This window comes from Gekko japonicus, unplaced genomic scaffold (genome assembly GCF_001447785.1).
Source record: "Gekko japonicus isolate JY-2015 unplaced genomic scaffold, Gekko_japonicus_V1.1 scaffold415, whole genome shotgun sequence".
Taxonomy (NCBI): Eukaryota; Metazoa; Chordata; class Lepidosauria; order Squamata; family Gekkonidae; genus Gekko; species Gekko japonicus.
Genome location: NW_015173136.1, coordinates 417,021 through 436,524, shown reverse-complemented (window position 1 = coordinate 436,524; position 19,504 = coordinate 417,021). Strand labels below are relative to the sequence as shown.

The 19,504-nt window shown below is 42.4% G+C and overlaps 1 protein-coding gene across 1 annotated transcript in view; it reads left to right on the top strand.

Moving 5' to 3' along the window:
- The window catches only part of ZRANB1 (zinc finger, RAN-binding domain containing 1), a 78,196-nt gene that overhangs the window by 51,064 nt on the left and 7,628 nt on the right, over positions 1-19,504 (top strand). Inside the window, exons 7-9 of the mRNA XM_015422192.1 lie at positions 4,279-4,283; positions 15,233-15,353; positions 17,859-17,988. Of these exons, the coding sequence (XP_015277678.1) occupies positions 4,279-4,283; positions 15,233-15,353; positions 17,859-17,988 (256 nt within the window). The remainder of the gene's footprint in view (positions 1-4,278; positions 4,284-15,232; positions 15,354-17,858; positions 17,989-19,504) is intronic.

Here is a 19,504-nt window from a genome sequence, read left to right as displayed (position 1 = left end):
TGTTATCATTAGCAGTCTATTAATAGTGTGCATACTCATCTGTTCTTCAGATCACAACCGTAGTGGAGGGTCATGCTTCACAGTATGGCAGTGACTGTGGTAAGACAGCAAATAGTGTGAGAGGCTCATAATTGTTCAGTGAAAACTTTTATCAAAAATACATGAGAGGTGTAACAAGTAGATGTAAACCATCCAAAATATAACTTTTAACCCTTAGAAACTCTAGTTAGATAATTGTACCTGTAGTTAATATTATACAGCTGTATAACATGAAATTTTAAGTGATGTAAAGTCCCTTATATAGCCATAGATCAGCGGTTCTCAAACTTTAGCAACCTAGGGGGAACCCCCCCCCATTAAATTAAAATATTTTGGTGATAATCTCACTCCCCAGCCTTCCCCTCCTTTCCTTACTGGCACCCACTTTCTTAACATCCCCCCCCCATTAAGTCTGTGGCACTCCATGCATGCCCCATGGCATGCCTTCCTCAGAACAATACAGCAAATCCCATCCCATTGCAGCTGACTTACAGTGACCCAAGCAAGGGGCTTTCAAGGCAAATGAGAAGCAGAGGTGGTTTGCCAATGCCTTCATCTGCAGAGTCTTCCTTGGTGGTATTCCTTCCAAGTACCAACCCAGCTTAGTTTCTGAAATCTGATGAGACTGGGCTATGCCATGCTGCCTTCCTTCCCAAGAACCATATTAGCTGCCATATTTTAAAAAACCATATTTAAAAATAAATTTAAATACAGCATTTGTATATGGCTTTTGAGGTCAGGTCTGAGATGGTAGCAGATTCTGCATGGCCATAATTCAAAACGCCTTGACCCAAGTTCTAATTGATCTTTGCTGATGTCACAAGAAACTTTGTTAATGGTTAGTAAGTTGTAGCCAGAAGCCAGATAGGGCCTGGAAAAAAAAATACGTACCTGTTCATAGAAACAGCAAAGATCAGTGTCTCACAAAACCTAAATTTCCGGTATTCAGTTGAGACCTGCCATTAGGGATTATTGGGTATGGATGTAGAGTGGCAGATCTTTATTTGTACAGTATTTCCAGATGAGTAGGCTTATAAATTTGTTGCAGCAAAATAAAACAGGAGCTTACTATCTCTTTAGAGGCTAACAAAATTTATTCTAGCATAAGCTTTCATGAGTCAGAGCTCACTTCATCAGATAAACAAAGCCCTCATCCACTCTGTTGACTGCTTACTCTTTTTACTGGATATTGTTTTAAACTGAGAGCCAAAGACCTTGATGCTTGCCTATCTTTTTTTTTTAAAGGCAGGCCTTAAGCCTGGGGCAGAGTAAAAGAGGGCATTCGCTATCTCCTCATACAGTGGTCTTCTGCATGTATATCCAATGCAGAATGATAGCACTGAAAAAAAGTAGAACAATTAACTCTTCATGAATTTTAATGGGCTACTCTACTCTAAGGATTGGGGGGGGGGTTTCCTGTAATTTTGGGGACTATAGTTACAGAAACATCAATTAAATACAAAATTTACTGGGGTCAAATAATGCACCACATTTTAAGCCTTTCGTGGTGAGCTCAGCTTAGTTTGCAGGCAGCTGGCAAGCAATAGAGAACTTGGAAGTCATAACTTAGCTATGTTCCCACTTCAACCATGCGTCGTTGTGAGGAATGGGGAGTGTCTTGGGTCAGTGTACTTGAAGACGTTTATTTGTAATTAAAAGCCATATACATTTTGAAAGGGCAGTTCAGTTTAAGAGAACTGCAACTCAGTTCAGAATCTGAACAGATCACGAGAAATCTCCTTAGGGAAGAACAGAAAATCCCATGCATGCTCTCTTTCAATGTTTCAGACTTTGTATCTATACCTAGTGTAAGCAGTTAACAATATCCCGTATGTTATGAATCAGCCATAATGCATCTGAATAATGTTCACATTAGTTGGCTGTGACTAATGTTTGGGAAGTCACAGCAGCAGTTCCTATACATTTCCTCATCTCTGGTGTGACTTGCTCTTGGACACTGCTGGTGAACATTTGGTGAATATTATTAGCCCACATTATGCTGCTTGCTTCAGTAGACTATTCACAAAAATTAGGGCTGATACAGAATTTATTGGTTGACCGTGAATGTCCTTTGCAAAACTGCTGTCCCTCAAGTAGATGCTCTGAAGCAGTAGATCATACTGCCATCTGCATTTTGATGACTAGCTAGGAGCAGATACAATCATCTAAGACTGGAAGCACATATCCTTTTCAAAAATCCAATACTTGGGGATAGAAGCAAATTGAACAGAATCTAATTTTCAGGAAACGTGTGGGGTGTTTTACAGGGAAAAGAGGACAAGCCACATTTTTCAAAGGTTTTTTGTATTCTGAAACAAAATCTTATGTTGGCCAAGTTGTATTTTGAAGTTCAAAGGTCAAAATCCTCCGAAACCCCAAACAATCACCAAACAAAAATACTGGTTGCCATAATTTCTAAATGAAGGGTAATAATTACATGGTTTTTATATACACTAATACAGTTAACACAAAAATGCTCAATAAATTAGTGAAACCTATTTACATGGATTTTCAGGTTAAAAGAATTCTAGGATACGTTCATAAAGATTACAGATATAACTTCATTTATGGTGTAATATAAACTAATAGTGGCACACTGGAGAATCTTGAAGTATTTCTGTTGCCTGGCAAATCACTAATATGTGTAAGCAACAAATAAGTAAAATGTTTTTCAGTACATACAACTTTGTCATGTAAAGAGAGGTTTTTTCAGTTAAATTTGTACATTGACACACTCTGTCAACAATTTTCTCCTTTCTGTAGGAGCAATTAGAAAATGTGAATTGATTTGTATATCCATATAAAATACATTCCTTTCATGAATCTGGAACAGGAGCAAGAGATGCAAACTTTGGGGATAGCCATTTTCTAGCCCATTGTTTCAGAAAATGGTAGGACATTTTTGGGCCTGGTGACTTTCATTCATACTGTAGTTTGGCGGTGTGATCACTGAAGATGAAATTTCAGTACATCAGATGTTGGAGGCAGTGTTTCTAGCTATTTGCATTTGTAATGTGAAATGTTCAGCTCTGGCCTCGTCACAACTGGTTGATGCTGGTAGAGTGTAGAATGTGCAGAGAAGTCTTTTCTGCATCCTTCAGTATTTCATTACTTCTCCATCCCTGAGTTTGCAGAACAAGTGAGTGTCTGTGATGAACACTTTCTACACAGTTTTCTTACTACATGCAAGACTCACAGTCTGTTACTGCAAGGAAGGGAAGGCGGGTTTCTAAAACTGGCTCAATGAAGGATAATTTCTCCTTGATTTTATGCATATACTTGTGACATTTGAATGTGCATGCCTTTGTCCATGCTTTTTAAAAAAACATTTGATTTTGTCGAAATGCACCACCAACAGCACCAAAACATCGATGTCACATGTCGAAACCATGATATTCTCTGCACTGGGGGGTGGTGGTGTCCAGTGCAATGCAAGCTTGCTATCAGTTTTCATGTCGAAACCATGATATTCTCTGCACTGTCCAGTGCAACGCAAGCTTGGTATCAGTTTCGTCATGGTTTGCTAGTATCTGCTGAGTTTCTAAGACAAGGCATGTTTGTACTTTGTTTTCCCCTTGGAATATGCCAGCTGCTATAATTGTCTGGCTATCTGAGGATTTACAGTTAGAAAGTTTGAGAGGAAACATGCTTGGGTTGCTTTGTTACCAAGCAGTCTAGAAAGCCAGTCCATTTGCTGGGAACTGTTGCAAATCTGTTTTCTACTCTTCTGACTGGATGAGAATGTTTTAGTGCCTCTTCTTTGTACCAGCTGTAACTGCATTTCTCTGTACTGGTCAAACTATGTCAATAAAGGTTTGTTGTGTTGTTGTACTGGTCAAACATGAAAGGACCTTCCCTCATGCATAACTAGATTCAGAAATGAGGCTTTCCAAGGGTCACACAGTGGGGGCTTGATCATGTATCAATAGACAGAACATTCCAGCAAGAGCAATCTCTGGTGGATAGGTTACACCCTCTTGTCAACACATCTGCCAGAATTGCTTAGCACTTCTCCTCAGGTTGCCCTTTGCATATGCAGGAGCAATTAGCTGGAGTACGAATGTTGCATAGAACCACCTTCTTGTTTGTTATGCAGAGATTAGGCTTTGAAGTATATTTTCTCCTGTCTTCAGAGTGAATTATTTTCTTGGTTTGTATGCTTACCTCATAGGGAGATGAGAAGGTCCTGTGACTTGTGTAGTAGTTATGTGAATTTCATTTTCTTTTGACTGTCACCAGACATGGTAAGTCTGTCCTCCTCAAAACTGTTCAGTTACATTCAACATATCTTCTGAGTGTTCTGAGGAGATTTTTAAAATATTAGTTGTTGCTTAAAACTTAGTGGTAATGTTCTGAAGAATATCAGAAGCTCTTGCACAAACATGCCAAACCTGTGCAGAACGGACACTGTTTATTTCATCTTTATCATTGGATTTTGATCAGATTACAGTGGTATATTTGTAAATCATTCCCAACTTTGAAAAAGTCTCCATTTTAGTTGCAGTGTAGATCCTGAGGTTGTATTACAGAGACTGTCTTCTCAGTGCCGATGTGATTTATTGCCTCCTTTTTGACTGGGAAATCCTGTACAGAGTTTGTTGAGTCTGAATCCATTTACTTTAAATTGGCTTTGATTGGAGTAACTCAGGATAGGGTTGCACTTAGTTACTCAGGGCTGTGATTAGGGTCCACTTGGTTAAACTTCTGCTCTGCTCTCTTTGTAGCACAGTTACCTTTCAAGAAATTGCCTTTGATTTTATCAGGTAGATGATTCATCTTAGCTAAGTACACACAACACCATCCGGAATAATTAGTGCAACTGTAGCAGTGGAAATATGGAAACATTTCCTGGGCACCATCACTGGCAAGTTCGAAGGGCCCCTGATTAACAGGAATAACAAGCATGCCGCATTCATACACTGCCACTAGTACTGGAAAGATGATTTATGTCTATTACATATACGTGCAGCAATGTGATTGTTAATAGAGTCACCTGATCTTTGATGTATTCATTAATTCTCGATGTCTGGATCTTAGTTTTGCAAGTATGATGGCAGTAGTTGAAGAAGCAGTAATTGCACAAAGCTTGCAGTGTTAGTTTATGTACACGTATCCCATGAAGATTTATATAATAGGGCCCAAAGAGGCATTTTTTGTCAAAATATCTTCTAACCAAGAATCTTCCTTGTTTTATTTCAATATTCATAGCTGTGTGGAGGGAAGAAGAGGTTGCTTACCTGTAACTGATGTTCTTTGGATGGTCATCTGTGCAGTCACATGTATAGGAATTAGGGATGGGCATGAACTGAGTTACAAACTGAAATTTCTCAAGAACCGAGCTTGGTTCATGGTTCGCAAACCTTGGTTCATGCCACCCCACATTCACGAGCTCTTATGAACCTCCCAGGTGGGTTCACGCGGTTTGTGTCGGCAGATGTGCTGGTGCTGGCAGCGGGACTTGGGGAGGCATTTAAAGAGACCGCAGTGGTGTGGCTGGCAAAAATCACTCAAAGGGATCCTTTTAAATGGTTTTTGCAAGCTGCGCTGCTGTCGCCACCACTACAGCACAACTCAGCAAATCAACTGAGAAGCCATTTAAAGGTTCCCTTTAGATTTCAGCATTTCAGCGATTCATTTCCCCCTGCTTCCAGTATCTTAGAACTTTTTGGGGTGTCAGCTCCTGACTTAATGGTGCACCCTTAACACCGGCACAGACTGTCAAGGAGTTTGGTTGTGGTTCTGAATGCCTCCTTATTAGTGGAGGCCCACATCACAAAAGTTGCCAAGCTGGTGTTTTTCTAGCTACGCCAAGTGAAGTCACATGTATAGGAATTAGGGATGGGCATGAACTGAGTTACAAACTGAAATTTCTCAAGAACCGAGCTTGGTTCATGGTTCGCAAACCTTGGTTCATGCCACCCCACATTCACGAGCTCTTATGAACCTCCCAGGTGGGTTCACGCGGTTTGTGTCGGCAGATGTGCTGGTGCTGGCAGCGGGACTTGGGGAGGCATTTAAAGAGACCGCAGTGGTGTGGCTGGCAAAAGTCACTTAAAGGGATCCTTTTAAATGGTTTTTGCAAGCTGCACTGCTGTCGCCACCAACTACAGCACAACTCAGCAAATCAACTGAGAAGCCATTTAAAGGTTCCCTTTAAATTTCAGCATTTCAGCGATTCATTTCCCCCTGCTTCCAGTATCTTAGAACTTTTTGGGGTGCCAACTCCTGACTCTTAATGGTGTACCCTTAACACCGGCACAGACTGTCAAGGAGTTTGGGTGTGGTTCTGAATGCCTCCTTATTAGTGGTTTTGGTATTGACCTTCAGGGCCTTAAACCATCAGGGACCCATGTATCTTCAGGACCGTCTCCTCTGTTATGTCCCCCACAGAGCCTTGTGCTCTGCAGATAACAATTTACTGGTGATCCTCAGCCCAAAAGAGGTCTGGCTATCCTCGACTAGACCCGCATGTTCAAGGTTTTGGTATTGACCTTCAGGGCCTTCAACCATCAGGGACCCATGTATCTTCAGGACCTCTGTTATGTCCCCCACAGAGCCTTGTGCTCTGCAGATAACAATTTACTGGTGATCCTCAGCCCAAAAGAGGTCTGGCTATCCTCGACCAGACCCAGGGCTTTTTCTGCCCTGACTCCTACCTGGTGGAGCTCTCTGCCAAACAGGATCCGAGCCCTAGATTTCAGCATTTCAGCGATTCATTTCCCCCTGCTTCCAGTATCTTAGAACTTTTTGGGGTGTCAGCTCCTGACTTAATGGTGCACCCTTAACACCGGCACAGACTGTCAAGGAGTTTGGTTGTGGTTCTGAATGCCTCCTTATTAGTGGAGGCCCACATCACAAAAGTTGCCAAGCTGGTGTTTTTCTAGCTACGCCAAGTGAGGCAACTGGCTCCCTTCCTGTCTCACCCTGACCTGGCCACAGTGATCCATGCAATGGTCACCTCTAGATTGGACTAACTGTATGTTGGCCTACCCTTGAGACTGACCTGGAAACTCCAACTGGTCCAGAATGTGGGGGCACGTATCCTGACTGGAACATCATGGACAGCACACATTCAGCCTGTACTGTGTCAACTACACTGGCTTCCAGTGGAGTACAAAGTCAGGTTCAAGGTTTTGGTATTGACCTTCAGGGCCTTCAACCATCAGGGACCCATGTATCTTCAGGACCTCTGTTATGTCCCCCACAGAGCCTTGTGCTCTGCAGATAACAATTTACTGGTGAGCCTCAGCCCAAAAGAGGTCTGGCTATCCTCGACTAGACCCAGGGCTTTTTCTGCCCTGACTCCTACCTGGTGGAGCTCTCTGCCAAACAGCATCCGAGCCCTGTGGGACCTAATGCAGTTCTGCAGGGCTTGCAAGGCAGATCTTCTACCAGGCTTTTGGTTGAGGACAGTGACGGGCACCACCTTACTAGCACTCCCTCTCCTCCCTCTTCTTTTTCTTCCTGCCTCTTTTCTGTCTTCTTGCGGGGCAGAGGCATAATTAGAACCTGATATGTTAAACACTGTCTGAGAAATGTTTTTATATATTATTTATATTGCTTTATTATTTATGATTTTTTATCATTATGTTGTTCACCACCCTGAACCGTGTGTGTGCAGGGGTAGGGCGGTCTAGAAATTTGAATTATAAATAAAATATAAATAAATAAGATCTTTTTGGTTGAGGACAGTGACGGGCACCACCTTACTAGCACTCCCTCTCCTCCCTCTTCTTTTTCTTCCTGCCTCTTTTCTGTCTTCTTGCGGGGCAGAGGCATAATTAGAACCTGATATGTTAAACACTGTCTGAGAAATGTTTTTATATATTATTTATATTGCTTTATTATTTATGATTTTTTATCATTATGTTGTTCACCACCCTGAACCGTGTGTGTGCAGGGGTAGGGCGGTCTAGAAATTTGAATTATAAATAAAATATAAATAAATAAGATCTTCCCCATTTCCATTCTGCTGGCCTCAGGGAGCTGCCCCCAGCAGAAAGGAGAGAAGGAAGATCCACAAACCTCATGAACCCAAACTGGATCATGAAGCAGGGGAAGTTCGTTGTAATTTGTGGGACCTCATGAACCGAGACGAACCTTCATCTTCCCAGTTCATACCCATCCCTAACAGGAATAATCAGACCCATACAAAGTATTGTTTGAAATATTCCAGACTTAAATGTAAGTGTTATTTCTGGTGCTGACTCTACCCATCTTGAGGAGAGAGGTTGTAGAATGCATCTCTCAAGTGAGCAGAGCTGCACCATTCTGCTCAGTTTTACCCAGACCAGTGCATCAGGGAAAAAACCACCTGTTGTGAGGAAGGAGGATGGCGTGGTGATCGCACAGATGGCTACTTGGTCAGTTATGGGTAAGCAGTCCGTTTTTCATATTCTCTGTGCATCACATACACAGAAAGAATAGCTAACTGACCTGGAGGAAAGGTGAGCTCAAGAGAAGCCATTCCTGACTAAATCTTTGTTCGAAAAGATTTTGCTCGTTTTCTCAGCATGTGGTTTAATTGTGTAGTGGGTCTAAAAACATGGTAATACATGCTTATAGAACTCTCTCAGTTTGCAGGGTTTTTTAAAAAAAAGATTTTGACCTTTGAACTTTTTGTGTGTTTGATGTTTGCTGGCTTATGGCGAGCCCAACAAAGGGCTTTCAAGGCAAGAGAGAAGCAGAGGTAGTTTGCCATCGCCTTTCTCTGCAGAGTCTTCCTTGGCAGGCTTCCTTCCAAGTACCAACCCTGCTTAGCTTCCGAGAGCTGATGAGATCGGGCTATGCCATACTGCCTTCCCTCACTGACATTTGAGTCTAAATTTTGTAAATGAGATTGGATTTCACTATGCCTGAAACCTTTGGAAAAAGTAGTTTGCCCCCATTTCCTAAGAAATGTCCTATGAATGTCATCTAGTAACATATTTGAGAAATTATAATCTACCATTAAGTATGGGCTGGAAATTTCTTTGAGTAGGCCATGGTAAGAAAGAAACTTACCTTTCATAGATATAACGTATATTCACTCAGTAAGGTTTGGCAAGTTGGGGGCAGGAGGGTGAAATAAAGACGTTTGCAAGCTTCAAAACTGTTCCTCCTACATATAGAAGTTTTGAGAAATTATAGTCCAGGTCAAAATGCTATATTTGAGACTGTGGAAAGTTAAATCTTGATTTCTGTCTGCAGATTTTATATAATTAAGTTTTAAATATGGATTCATTGTTACCATTTTTGCCAAACTGATTTGATTTCCATCTATCTTTGATGAATTAATGTAATGGTGAACAACTTCCAACCTTTGGTGTGTGGAGTAGGAATAATAAAACAACAGAATTATGTGTTTTAACGATGATATTCTCCTGTGGTTCCAGAGTGGGGCAGTTGTTGACTTCTTGGGGTAACACCATTTCTTGGTAGTGGACAGGGTCCTCCACAAAGACATCATCAAGGGAAGGAAATTGCCCTCGGTCCTCAGACTCACCCTGTCTTGCTAGCAGTTCTTGTTTCATTTGTTGGTGACAGTTTTTAATTAGGGGAAAAATTCTTCTGTTTTCCCTGTCAAGGAATTTAGATGCTTCAAAGCCAATTAGAAAAGCATTGTTCTCTTGGATGTGGCCTTTCTCCACCTGAGCTTTCCTGCTCTCACTCCCTGTCTTTCATCAGTGGGTGAAAAGTAGGAAACACCCAAGAGAGCTGGCAACAGCTCCTCCAGGGAAATGGAGCTGAACTTTATGTCCCTGTCCTGACTGGGAGAGAGCCATAGGCAGCAACTAGGCCCAAGACTGCCAGCTCAGCTCCTGTCTTGTTCCGCTATTTAATAGAACAAGTCAACAGCATCCCTGCTACAGTGGCTACTGTCTTTGATGAGGGGGGGAGATGGTGATGGTACATGTTCTTTCCCCTGCCAAAGTGATTAGGCCTGAGACTTCCTGAACTGTTAGTAGCCTTTGGACCCCTAGAGAGGAGGGATGGGGTTGTGGCTCAGTGGTAGAGTGTGCAAAAGGTCCCAGTTTCAGTCCCTGACATTTTAAGTTTAAAAGATCAGGTAGTAGCCGATGTGAAATACCTCAGCCTGAGACCCTGGAGAGCTGCTGCCAGTCTGTATAGGCATGTACTGACCTGAATGGATCAGTGGTCTCATCCACTATAAGGCAGCTTCGTATATAGGTATAGTGAATCTCTTCTCGCATCCCTTCCTTGGTCTCTTGGGAGAGACGGGTCAGCCTAACTTACTGTCCTTGGTCAAGTCAGTAATCTTTAAGGAGGTCCAGGCTTCATGAAAGTGGCAAAATTCCAGAAGTGGGAGGCTTCACCATCAGACGCTGTGGAGTAGGAGGAAGTGAACCATGAGAAAAGCACAGTCACAGCAGTTCTGGCAATAGGGGATGGAACAGGCGTAAGGGACCTTTTCCAAACTCACAGTCCCCTCTCAGCCTTGGGCAAGAACAACATCTCAGTTATGTAGCCTGGGATGGTTTTGGTTTAGAGGTTCCTTTGAAGAAATTCAGGTAGGAGAATGGGTACTCTCCCTTCTCTCCCTGGGCAGTAGATCTAACAGCCCCCAAATGGTTCAAGAGTTATCAGTGTCTGGCCGCTTTGACACACCCTCCCAGCCTGATATAAGGAAGAGCTCTGAGGAAGAGGCAACTGAAGGGAGAGGGTAGCAGTCTCTCTTCTTGCCAGAGCTGTCCCCTAAGCTTCATCCTAAAATGTTGGGGTCCTGGAATTATCATAAATCTAAAGGGGGGAGGGATTCAGCAGATGGAATAATTAGTGATCCATTCTGTCCCATGACTACTTATCTTATGGTGCCAGAATCTGATCTTTCCTCTGAAGGCCATGAAAAGTACAAAATGGTTGATATCCCCGTAGCGGCGCTCTGCTCCACATTAGTGATTCCATCTAATTTGGATGAGCTTTGCATGGATCCTTGTGACAAAAATATTGAGGTGACTTTGAGAAAAATTTGAAGCCTTAGTTGCAGCTCTATGAGCATCAATAACTGCTACTTTTCTCTAGAGTTATGTACTTGTGAGCTAATAATTTTTTACCAGTGGAGCTGAAAGGGTGGATCAGTTCATGGAATTGCAGGATGAGCTGAAGAATACCTGCAATTGCCTTCGTGCCAGATTCACTCCTAGTTCCCATGCAATACTCTGCCAGAGCTATGACATCAGATATGGCTGCCTTCTGAAACATCTGGCTACAGTGCTGGAAAATGGACCCAGGATCACAACCTCATCTGGCCAACGCCTTTCGCAGGTTCAGAATTGTCCAAGGCATCTTTAGGTAGACCAGTGACTAGAAGTAACACACTCCCTGCTTGAGGGAGGAGATTCCAGCCTTCAATATACTTCCTTTAATGAGTCAGTTTTCCATGAGCCTCCAAATCCTTCAGGCCTAAGACAGGGTTGGAAACTACCTCCCAGCAACCATCTGTGTATTTCAGAGAGGAAAGAAGCCAAAACCTGTTTGACATCCAGAAAGACATAGGTCATAACCACCAATGTCTGCTAACCATCCATAATCATTGGGTGCTGTAGAAATTCTGAAGGTATACCTTAGAGGTAGTGGGTCTACCAGGCAACAGGTTCATTCCAGTTCCTTCAGCTTTCCCACCAAATGCCAGTTGATACCGTTTGTAGTCCCATACCTCCTGGATATATTTGTCATCCTGCCTGTCCTGGAGGACCAGTTTCATTTGGGGTCTACATAATTTTTTTTATATAATACCAAAAAAGAATGGGTATGTGTGAGAAATCCAGGCATCAACACTAGAGGAAATGATTTAAATGATTCCATGTTGGCCCAGAAGACCACTGCTACAAGACTTTCTCAGGTGGTCTTCTCATATGCCGTGTTGTCTTCTGCAGAATCTGGACCAGCTCTTAGGGGGCAGTGCTTCACTTTCAACCAGACCTACTACAGCTGGCACCCTGTATATTGAGCTGTGATACTCTGACGGTATGCGGCTTCTCCAAGGGGTCACTAGGATCCTCCTGTCCTCTTGCATATACCTACAAATAAATGTACAATGACACCTAAATGTGTTTGTTTTCTGGTGCTTGGAGAGATTCATAGACTCATGGAAGATTGAGAGGGGTAATTTACTAGAGTTGCTACAGTGTGACTTTGTTAAGGGTATGACTTTGATAAATAGCACCATTTATCTTTTTTACTTCATTTAGTGGGGACCCAAAGTGGCTTACAACATTCTCCACTCTTCCATTTTATCCTTACAGCAACTCTAGGAGGTAGATTAGGATGAGTATGGGGGACTGGCCCAAGGTCGTTCAGCAAGCAGAGTGGGGACTTGAACGCTGGATCTCCCAGATCCTAGTCCAGCACTTGAAATTTATTCAGAAGATGTCTATGCTACCGTTCCAGGGAACGTGCTGAAGGTGGCTTACAAAAGGAAACAATAAAAACATGAAACATCATAAAAATTATTAAAACCCAGCATTTCAAAACACAGCAGAGCATAAAACAACATAAAACATGGAACAGCTTAAAATGTACCTTAAACATTTCTCAGGCTGAAAACAGACTATAAAATGATGTTTTAAAGCCTGTTAATCATAAGCCTGGATAAGCAGTAATATTTGGCCTGGCACATAAAAGAAAGTAGTGTTGGTGCCAGGTGGGCCTCAAGGAGAAAAACACTCCACAGGTGAGGTACTTCTACGGAAAACCCATTCTCCGGTTGCCATCAACCTCACCTCTGAAGGCAGGGGCATACAGAGCAGGTCTTGTGAGGAAGATTTTAGCTGGTGGGCTGGGCAATATGGGAAGAGGTGATCCTCCAAATGGCCCAAGCCATTTAGGGCTTTAGAGGTAAGAACTAGCACTTTGAATTGTACTAAGAAACAAATGGAACGACCATAACTGGTATATTAGCCACAGCTGACAAAAGGCACTTCATGTCACAGCGGAAACCTGGGTAACCTCTCTAAGCTATGAACTTGCTTCTTCAGAGGAAATGCAGTCCCTTTCCGGATAGGTTGACCCCTCAGTTTTCAAGCAGGTTTGTACCTCAGTCTTGTTTAGACCAGGCTTCAGTTTATTGGCTCTCATCCATCCTATTGCTTTCTGCCAGATAGTGCTAGTGGTGATTTCAGTTGTCTTGGAGGTAAATAAGGGCAGACAGTATCCTCATGTAAAACATCCTCAGAAGTGTCCATTATGAACCCTCTCACATACAGAGTTATAGAATGACCGCATAAGACTGTAACCCTATCCTGTTGGAACTTACGGGGCCCATTTAACAAATGCCAACTTATCCCTTCAAGGGGCCAACTAGATGAGACACTGGGAGTTATGGGATTGGAACTCCCTTAAAAAAAAAAAAAGAGTTCAGTTACCAGCTGCATGGAGGCTGATTGATCACAGCACAATTGTAGTTAAACCATCTCCTCATCTCACTTTCCTGACCTGAAATGCCCTGTAGGGAACAGCTGTTTGCCCCATCTGGGAAATATACAAATGCAGATAAGGTTACCTGTATGTTCTCCCAGGAGCCATTTCTGGTTGGGGGAATGGTGTGGTAGGGGAGAGGGATTTAAACCTTCCCTTTATGCATCATTCTGAAGGGAATCTGGCTTTAAGAATGCTGGGACTTCTTATCACAGCAATCCCAGTATCTCCTCTGGCCTACACCAATAGCCCTCAGTGCAGCCTTTCTGACTGAGATTACATCAGCTCTTAGGGTTTGCAAATTCAATTCAGTGAACATTACTGAGCATTTTTCCTTAGGACAAAGTTGGCCTTAGGGTAGATCCAGTATTCATTCCCAAAATTAACATCCTTCTCCATAGGGTTGAAGAAATCTTCCTCTTACCCCTTAGGGTACATTTACATTTTTAAAAAAGGCATTAAGTTTTTCCAAGTCTTCTACTGAGGAACACAGAAAATCAGAATCCCTTTATATTTATATTTTCTTTAGAAATTCCTGCCTGGGTCTAGAGTATCAGAGTCTGTTGTAGGTTGGTTGAAAAGAGACTGTACCATTAATTCTTACTGGGGGGGGGGGCCTCCACAGCCTAAAGGAGCTTTCGTCCCACAGATTCTGTGCCTAATGCAGCAGCTTTATTCAGCACTGCTGTATAGCTGACCTTTGTCTCTGCTGATGCTTTGAGTAAATGGGTAATAACTGATGTAGTAAAACCTTAGGGGTGCACTCCTGCACTACATCCCAGAAGTCAAAGACTGCCCCACATGGAACCACTGGAGAAAGAAAAAGAATTGAACTTACCATGAACTTCCATTCTCAGTGGTTCTGGGAAGGGACAGTTTTCCAACCCAGTTGTTTCTTGGAGCATTAGGTTTAGGTTTGAAAACTCAGCATGGCTGCTTCAGGGACATCCTGCACTTATTGTCATTGGCTTTGGCAGTCTGAGTTTGGTAGTGTGGCCTTCTGTCTCTGTAAGTGTTTCTCTAGGCCCAGGTTGGGTTAGGTTTTTTTTAAAGTTCATCTGGTGACATTCTAAGTTGATAATTCCAGAGGGGCTTTTCCAGGCTCTAGGTGCGGTTTGGGAATTGAGAGGGAAGCCTCTCTCTTTGGTGTTGTCTTTGTCAGTGACCCTGTCTGCTACTAAGAGGAGGAAGTCAAAGACTGCCCCACCCCGGGACCACTGAGTAAAAATTCATGGTAAGTTCAAATTTTACTTTTTGGCACATATTTAAAACTGTTCATCTTGAGGAGCCATATGACAAATATTTTTCTTTATAACAATTATCAAATACTCTAGCAAAAGTAACTAACTGGACTATATACTTGAGCCGGTTAATCTTGTACTAATACCTTACAGAGAGAGATGGTAGAGATGGCACTGGATACCAGGTGTATAATTAGTTTCCATAAGAATTTATTTTTTTTCTATAATATTCCACTTCTACTAATACCTTACAGAGAGAGATGGTAGAGGACTGCACTGGATACCAGGTGTATAATTTGTTTCCATAAGAATTTATTTATTTTCTATAATATTCCACTTCCTTTCTCCCCAGCTGAACTAGAAAGGCAGTTACTTGGGGATGATGTGGAATAATTTGTTTATTCGTCTGTAGTCCACCTTTCTCACTGAGATGCAAGGTGGATTAGAGCATCTTTGCTTGAGTTCTGCTTCCGCAGCATTAATGCGACTTGGCAGGAATGACAAAGCAATTTACTTTTGTTGTGTGTTTTTTACAGGTTCTATACTCGATGGAAAGAATGGGAGTCATGGTACTCCCAGAGCTTTGGTTTACACTTTTCGCTGCGAGAGGAGCAATGGCAGGAAGACTGGGCATTCATACTCTCTCTTGCTAGTCAGGTAAATCTTCTTTCGGGAAGATACGCATGGCAGTCGGGGTCTCTTTTTGGGTGGTTTCTTTCTGAAAGCTCAAGTTCTTTGTGGTCTCTGTTCATTCACACAGTAGGGATTCTGTGGGCCTTCTAGAACTGTGCTTTAAAAATGTCCCCAACTCCAGCCCAACTCAAAGGTGAGAGCCGTGAGACATGAATAGGTGTGCCTTCCCATCCAGTTTTTACCCCTACAATGGCTGCATTAAAATTTTCTCTGCCCTTATGATTTTGAGCTGGACTTTCCTTTCCCCCATTTTTTCTTCCTCTCTAGTTTTGCACCTTTCCTCTTCTGCCCAAGTAGTTCTGTCTCGCTTACAAGATGTACTGTGCATCTATGCTCTCTTGGGGACTCCTTTTTTAGCCCCTTTCTCTGAGAAACATCTTTATTTTGTCTCTCCCTGACCTCTCACCACATGGGTACTCAGTAGGATAGTCCAGGACAATTCAGACTGTGTCCTAAGAACTCCATGGTGGCTATGCTGGCCCTGGTTTGTGAACCTTTTGCACCCAGCAGAAGCATCCTTGCTCCATCTTCTTCCAGTCAGAGACTTCTCTCTGGTTCATAGTGACATCCTGTGCCTAAACATTAACTCACTGAAACTAACAGCTTGGTAAGGAACTCTCCCCAAGAACTCTTCTTGCAACTAGAGGAGGTCCTTCTTAATGTCAGTAATCTTTCTACATGTCATTTGTGTGTTTCTGAATGGAAGCACTTTCATACCTTTGCTAGATCCCACCAGTGAGGCTTTTCAACTTGTTCCATCTCCTCGGTCCCGTGAGATGGCCTCCACTTGCTCTCAGTCTCTGTCTTTGTCTGGCAGCTGGTTCTGTGATTTGCCTCTCTCTGCAGGGCTGTTCTTTGCTTTCTCAGTGTCTTGTTCCAATCTTCAAAAGTGTTTCTCTCAACCAATTTCTAGTCTTATACCTATCTTTTTAAAAAATATCCACCTGTGGATGCTCGATACTGCTTGCACTTTCTAGATAACTGCAAGACATTGGTCTCCTATGTCAGCTGCACCAGCCCATTCAGAAAGGACCTTGTCCTTTGCTAGGAGAGAAAGTGGAATAGCTTGGGAAGTTTTGTCGGTCTTTGAGGTGCTATTGGGCTCAAATTTTGTTCTAGATAACGTCTGTTATTAGACTCCGTTACAAGCTTGCACAGTGCCCTCTGCCCATCCTCAGTTTGTGCTCACTCCGTGAAGGGGGTGCCACATGTCCAGTTTTCAGCAGAGCTGCCTCCGTGCCAGACTTCTGCAGAGCAGCAGCTGTCTACTGTCATGAAGCTCTGTGCCCTATTAGATGTCCAGGCTAGAAGTGATACAGCTGTCTGTATGGTAGTGCTCCCCCCCCTTCATTCTCCCGATCCCACCCTCAGCTACAGATGCTATTCTTCCATTGATGGGCCTTCATGGAAACCTTCAATAACAAAAGCATGCTTTTCTGTAATTGACATTCCTTGAGTTGTTGTCTGGCATCACAGCTACTGGTGAAACATCAGGTCCTACAATGCCAAGACCACGGCCATACAACCCGGAAAATCTACAGCAGCTAATTCTTTGAGTTGTCAGCATCTGCTCAGTCACATGTATTTCTCTCCTTCCACATATCAGGTACACTCATTGGGCCTGCTGTGTCATTCTAGTGAAAAACTGAGTGGGAAGATATCTTTGCCCACTGCTCAAGGATGCACGTCTGCATTTTTACCCAGCAGTTGGGTGGGGCCGGTCTTCAGATTTCTTTTAGCTTAGCTCCAGAAGTTTCCAGACATGACTTGGCATAGCCACAGAATCCCATTAGTGTGTGTGCACAGGTGAATACCTGAGTGCATCATATTATCCTGTATAGTTCATTGTACATGCTCATATAAATTGTGGATCCATGTTACTTTGCTGTAAATAGATCTGGTAAAATTACACTTCAGTTTTGTTTCATACCTCATTATGTACCTCCCTCTCTGGGATCTATACATTCCAGATACTTTTTGTTTGATAATTCCTGCCTTTTGGATGCTCCGAATGGTCCTGTCTCTGCCTTAGCCTTTGGGTTTTCTGGAGAAACTCTTCCTTCTCTTTTGTTTGATAGTTGCAATAATGTCAGTCTTGATTACTGCTGAATGGGTTCTCATTTAGTCAGGGTTTGAAACATCTGTACTGGCCCAGTGAGGATTTTAAAAGTATTCTGGAATTCTGTATGTAACTTTGAAAAGGTACTCTGGTTGAGAAACATGTTCAATTTCTACCATTTAAAGATGCTAGGCTTCTTTGGTCCTCCCCAGTTGTAAGAAGAATGATCCTCCTTCAGGATTGAGTAAAGGCATAGTTAATATTGTGGTTATACATTTGAAATCCCTTCCATCATCAGAAATTTGGATGGGATCCAACACATGGGTGTTTATGAAATCAAAAACATTTAATTGTTCTGTGTCATATGATCACAACATTTATTTCAAGTATTATTTTTCTCTTTGAAACAGCCTGGAGCAAGTTTGGAACAGACACACATTTTTGTACTTGCACATATTCTTAGAAGACCAATAATAGTTTATGGAGTAAAATATTACAAGAGTTTCCGGGGAGAAACTTTAGGATATACCCGTTTTCAAGGTAAGTATTGCCATGATGATAATGATGAATAGAAAATCTGAGGACAGCTATTTTGAAAAATATAAATTTGCGGAGATACTGAGATTTATTTTCAGAGGAAAGTTGTGTTTGTCAATCTATCTGTTCTACTGCAGAACAAGAGAGCTTTGACTCTCAAAAGCTTATACCCTGAAAACGTTGTTGGTCTCTAAAGTGCTGCTGGAATTGAAATTAACTGATGAGACTTATATAACCTACGAGATGTATTAAGCTTTTAGTAGGGTTCATGTTAACTGTCCTCTTACTTTTTTGATGGAGACACAGAATTTTTTATAACACATTACTTGCTGGAAGAAACTAGAGTGAAGGACTGATGTTTTAAATACCATTTAACATGTCCTTTATTGATGGGACCATTGCATCCAGTACATCTGGTGTGTCTCTTCAAGGACTTCTCATGGAGTTAGTGGGGTTTTCTCTATGGATTTTGTCTCTCATAATGTAGCTGAACCAAATGTAAAATCCTATTAGCCGATAAGTATAGTTGGGCTTACCACTGGTTTTAGGAAAAGTGCAATACAATATAGACCATAGCTTCGTAGTTTAGAATGGTAGGTTTGGTTTTCTGTTGCTCCTATGCAGTTTCTGTAGAAGTAAGTTAATGTCGGTAAAAAAAAGATGTGCCTTAAGGAGTCTTCTTATGTTCAGTTTTTGCGCTCACATTGTGTATCCTCGTAGTCCCTTTTTGATAAATGCTGTAATACTCTAAGCATGGTATTGAAGAAAAGATGCCTTTTTGCATAGTGGGTTCTCCTGAGAGCAGAGTGCAGTGGTGAAATAGACAGGGAACTGTCCTTAATGGCAATAAGTGTTCCTATGAGTCAACCAGTAGGAACCATATGTTCTTGTGCACCAACTACAGACTGCCATCTGCTGGCTGTTTCCCCACATAGAGTGGCCCACTCGCATCAGACAGCCCTGGCCTTTCCCCCCTTCCTGGCTACCACTCTGTGGAATGGGCTCCCTGAAGATGCGAGGGGAGCTGCCACACTGGAGATTTTTAGGAGGCGCTGCAAGGCTCACTTGTGAGCTTTTGATAAGCTATGGATCGCAGGCATCTTTTTGTGGTAAGGAGGAATGAGAAGCCAATGCTGGATCAGTCCAATGTCCCATCTAGTCCAACACTCTGTCACACAGTGGCCAAAAATACCAGGTGCCATCATAATGAATAAGAATTAGTTATACAGAAACCAATCTGAAAAGGAGCACCAGTGATTTAGTTTACCACTTTAGTTTTCTCCTGCTTCCTAAATGACAGTAATGTAAAGTTAGATGGGCTTTTCGCAGAACAGTGTTTGATAATTTGGTGGTGCTGCTGCTGAGAAGGCTGTGTTTCATTTTGCCACTTGCTATGTCTCTGATGGTTGTGGGAGGCCATTAATAGCTCTTTTGGTGACTATTTCTATGACTTATTACTCCAGTTCCATTAGTGTTTGTTAACTAGTTACTACAAACATTTTCATGCTAAATTGCAAGC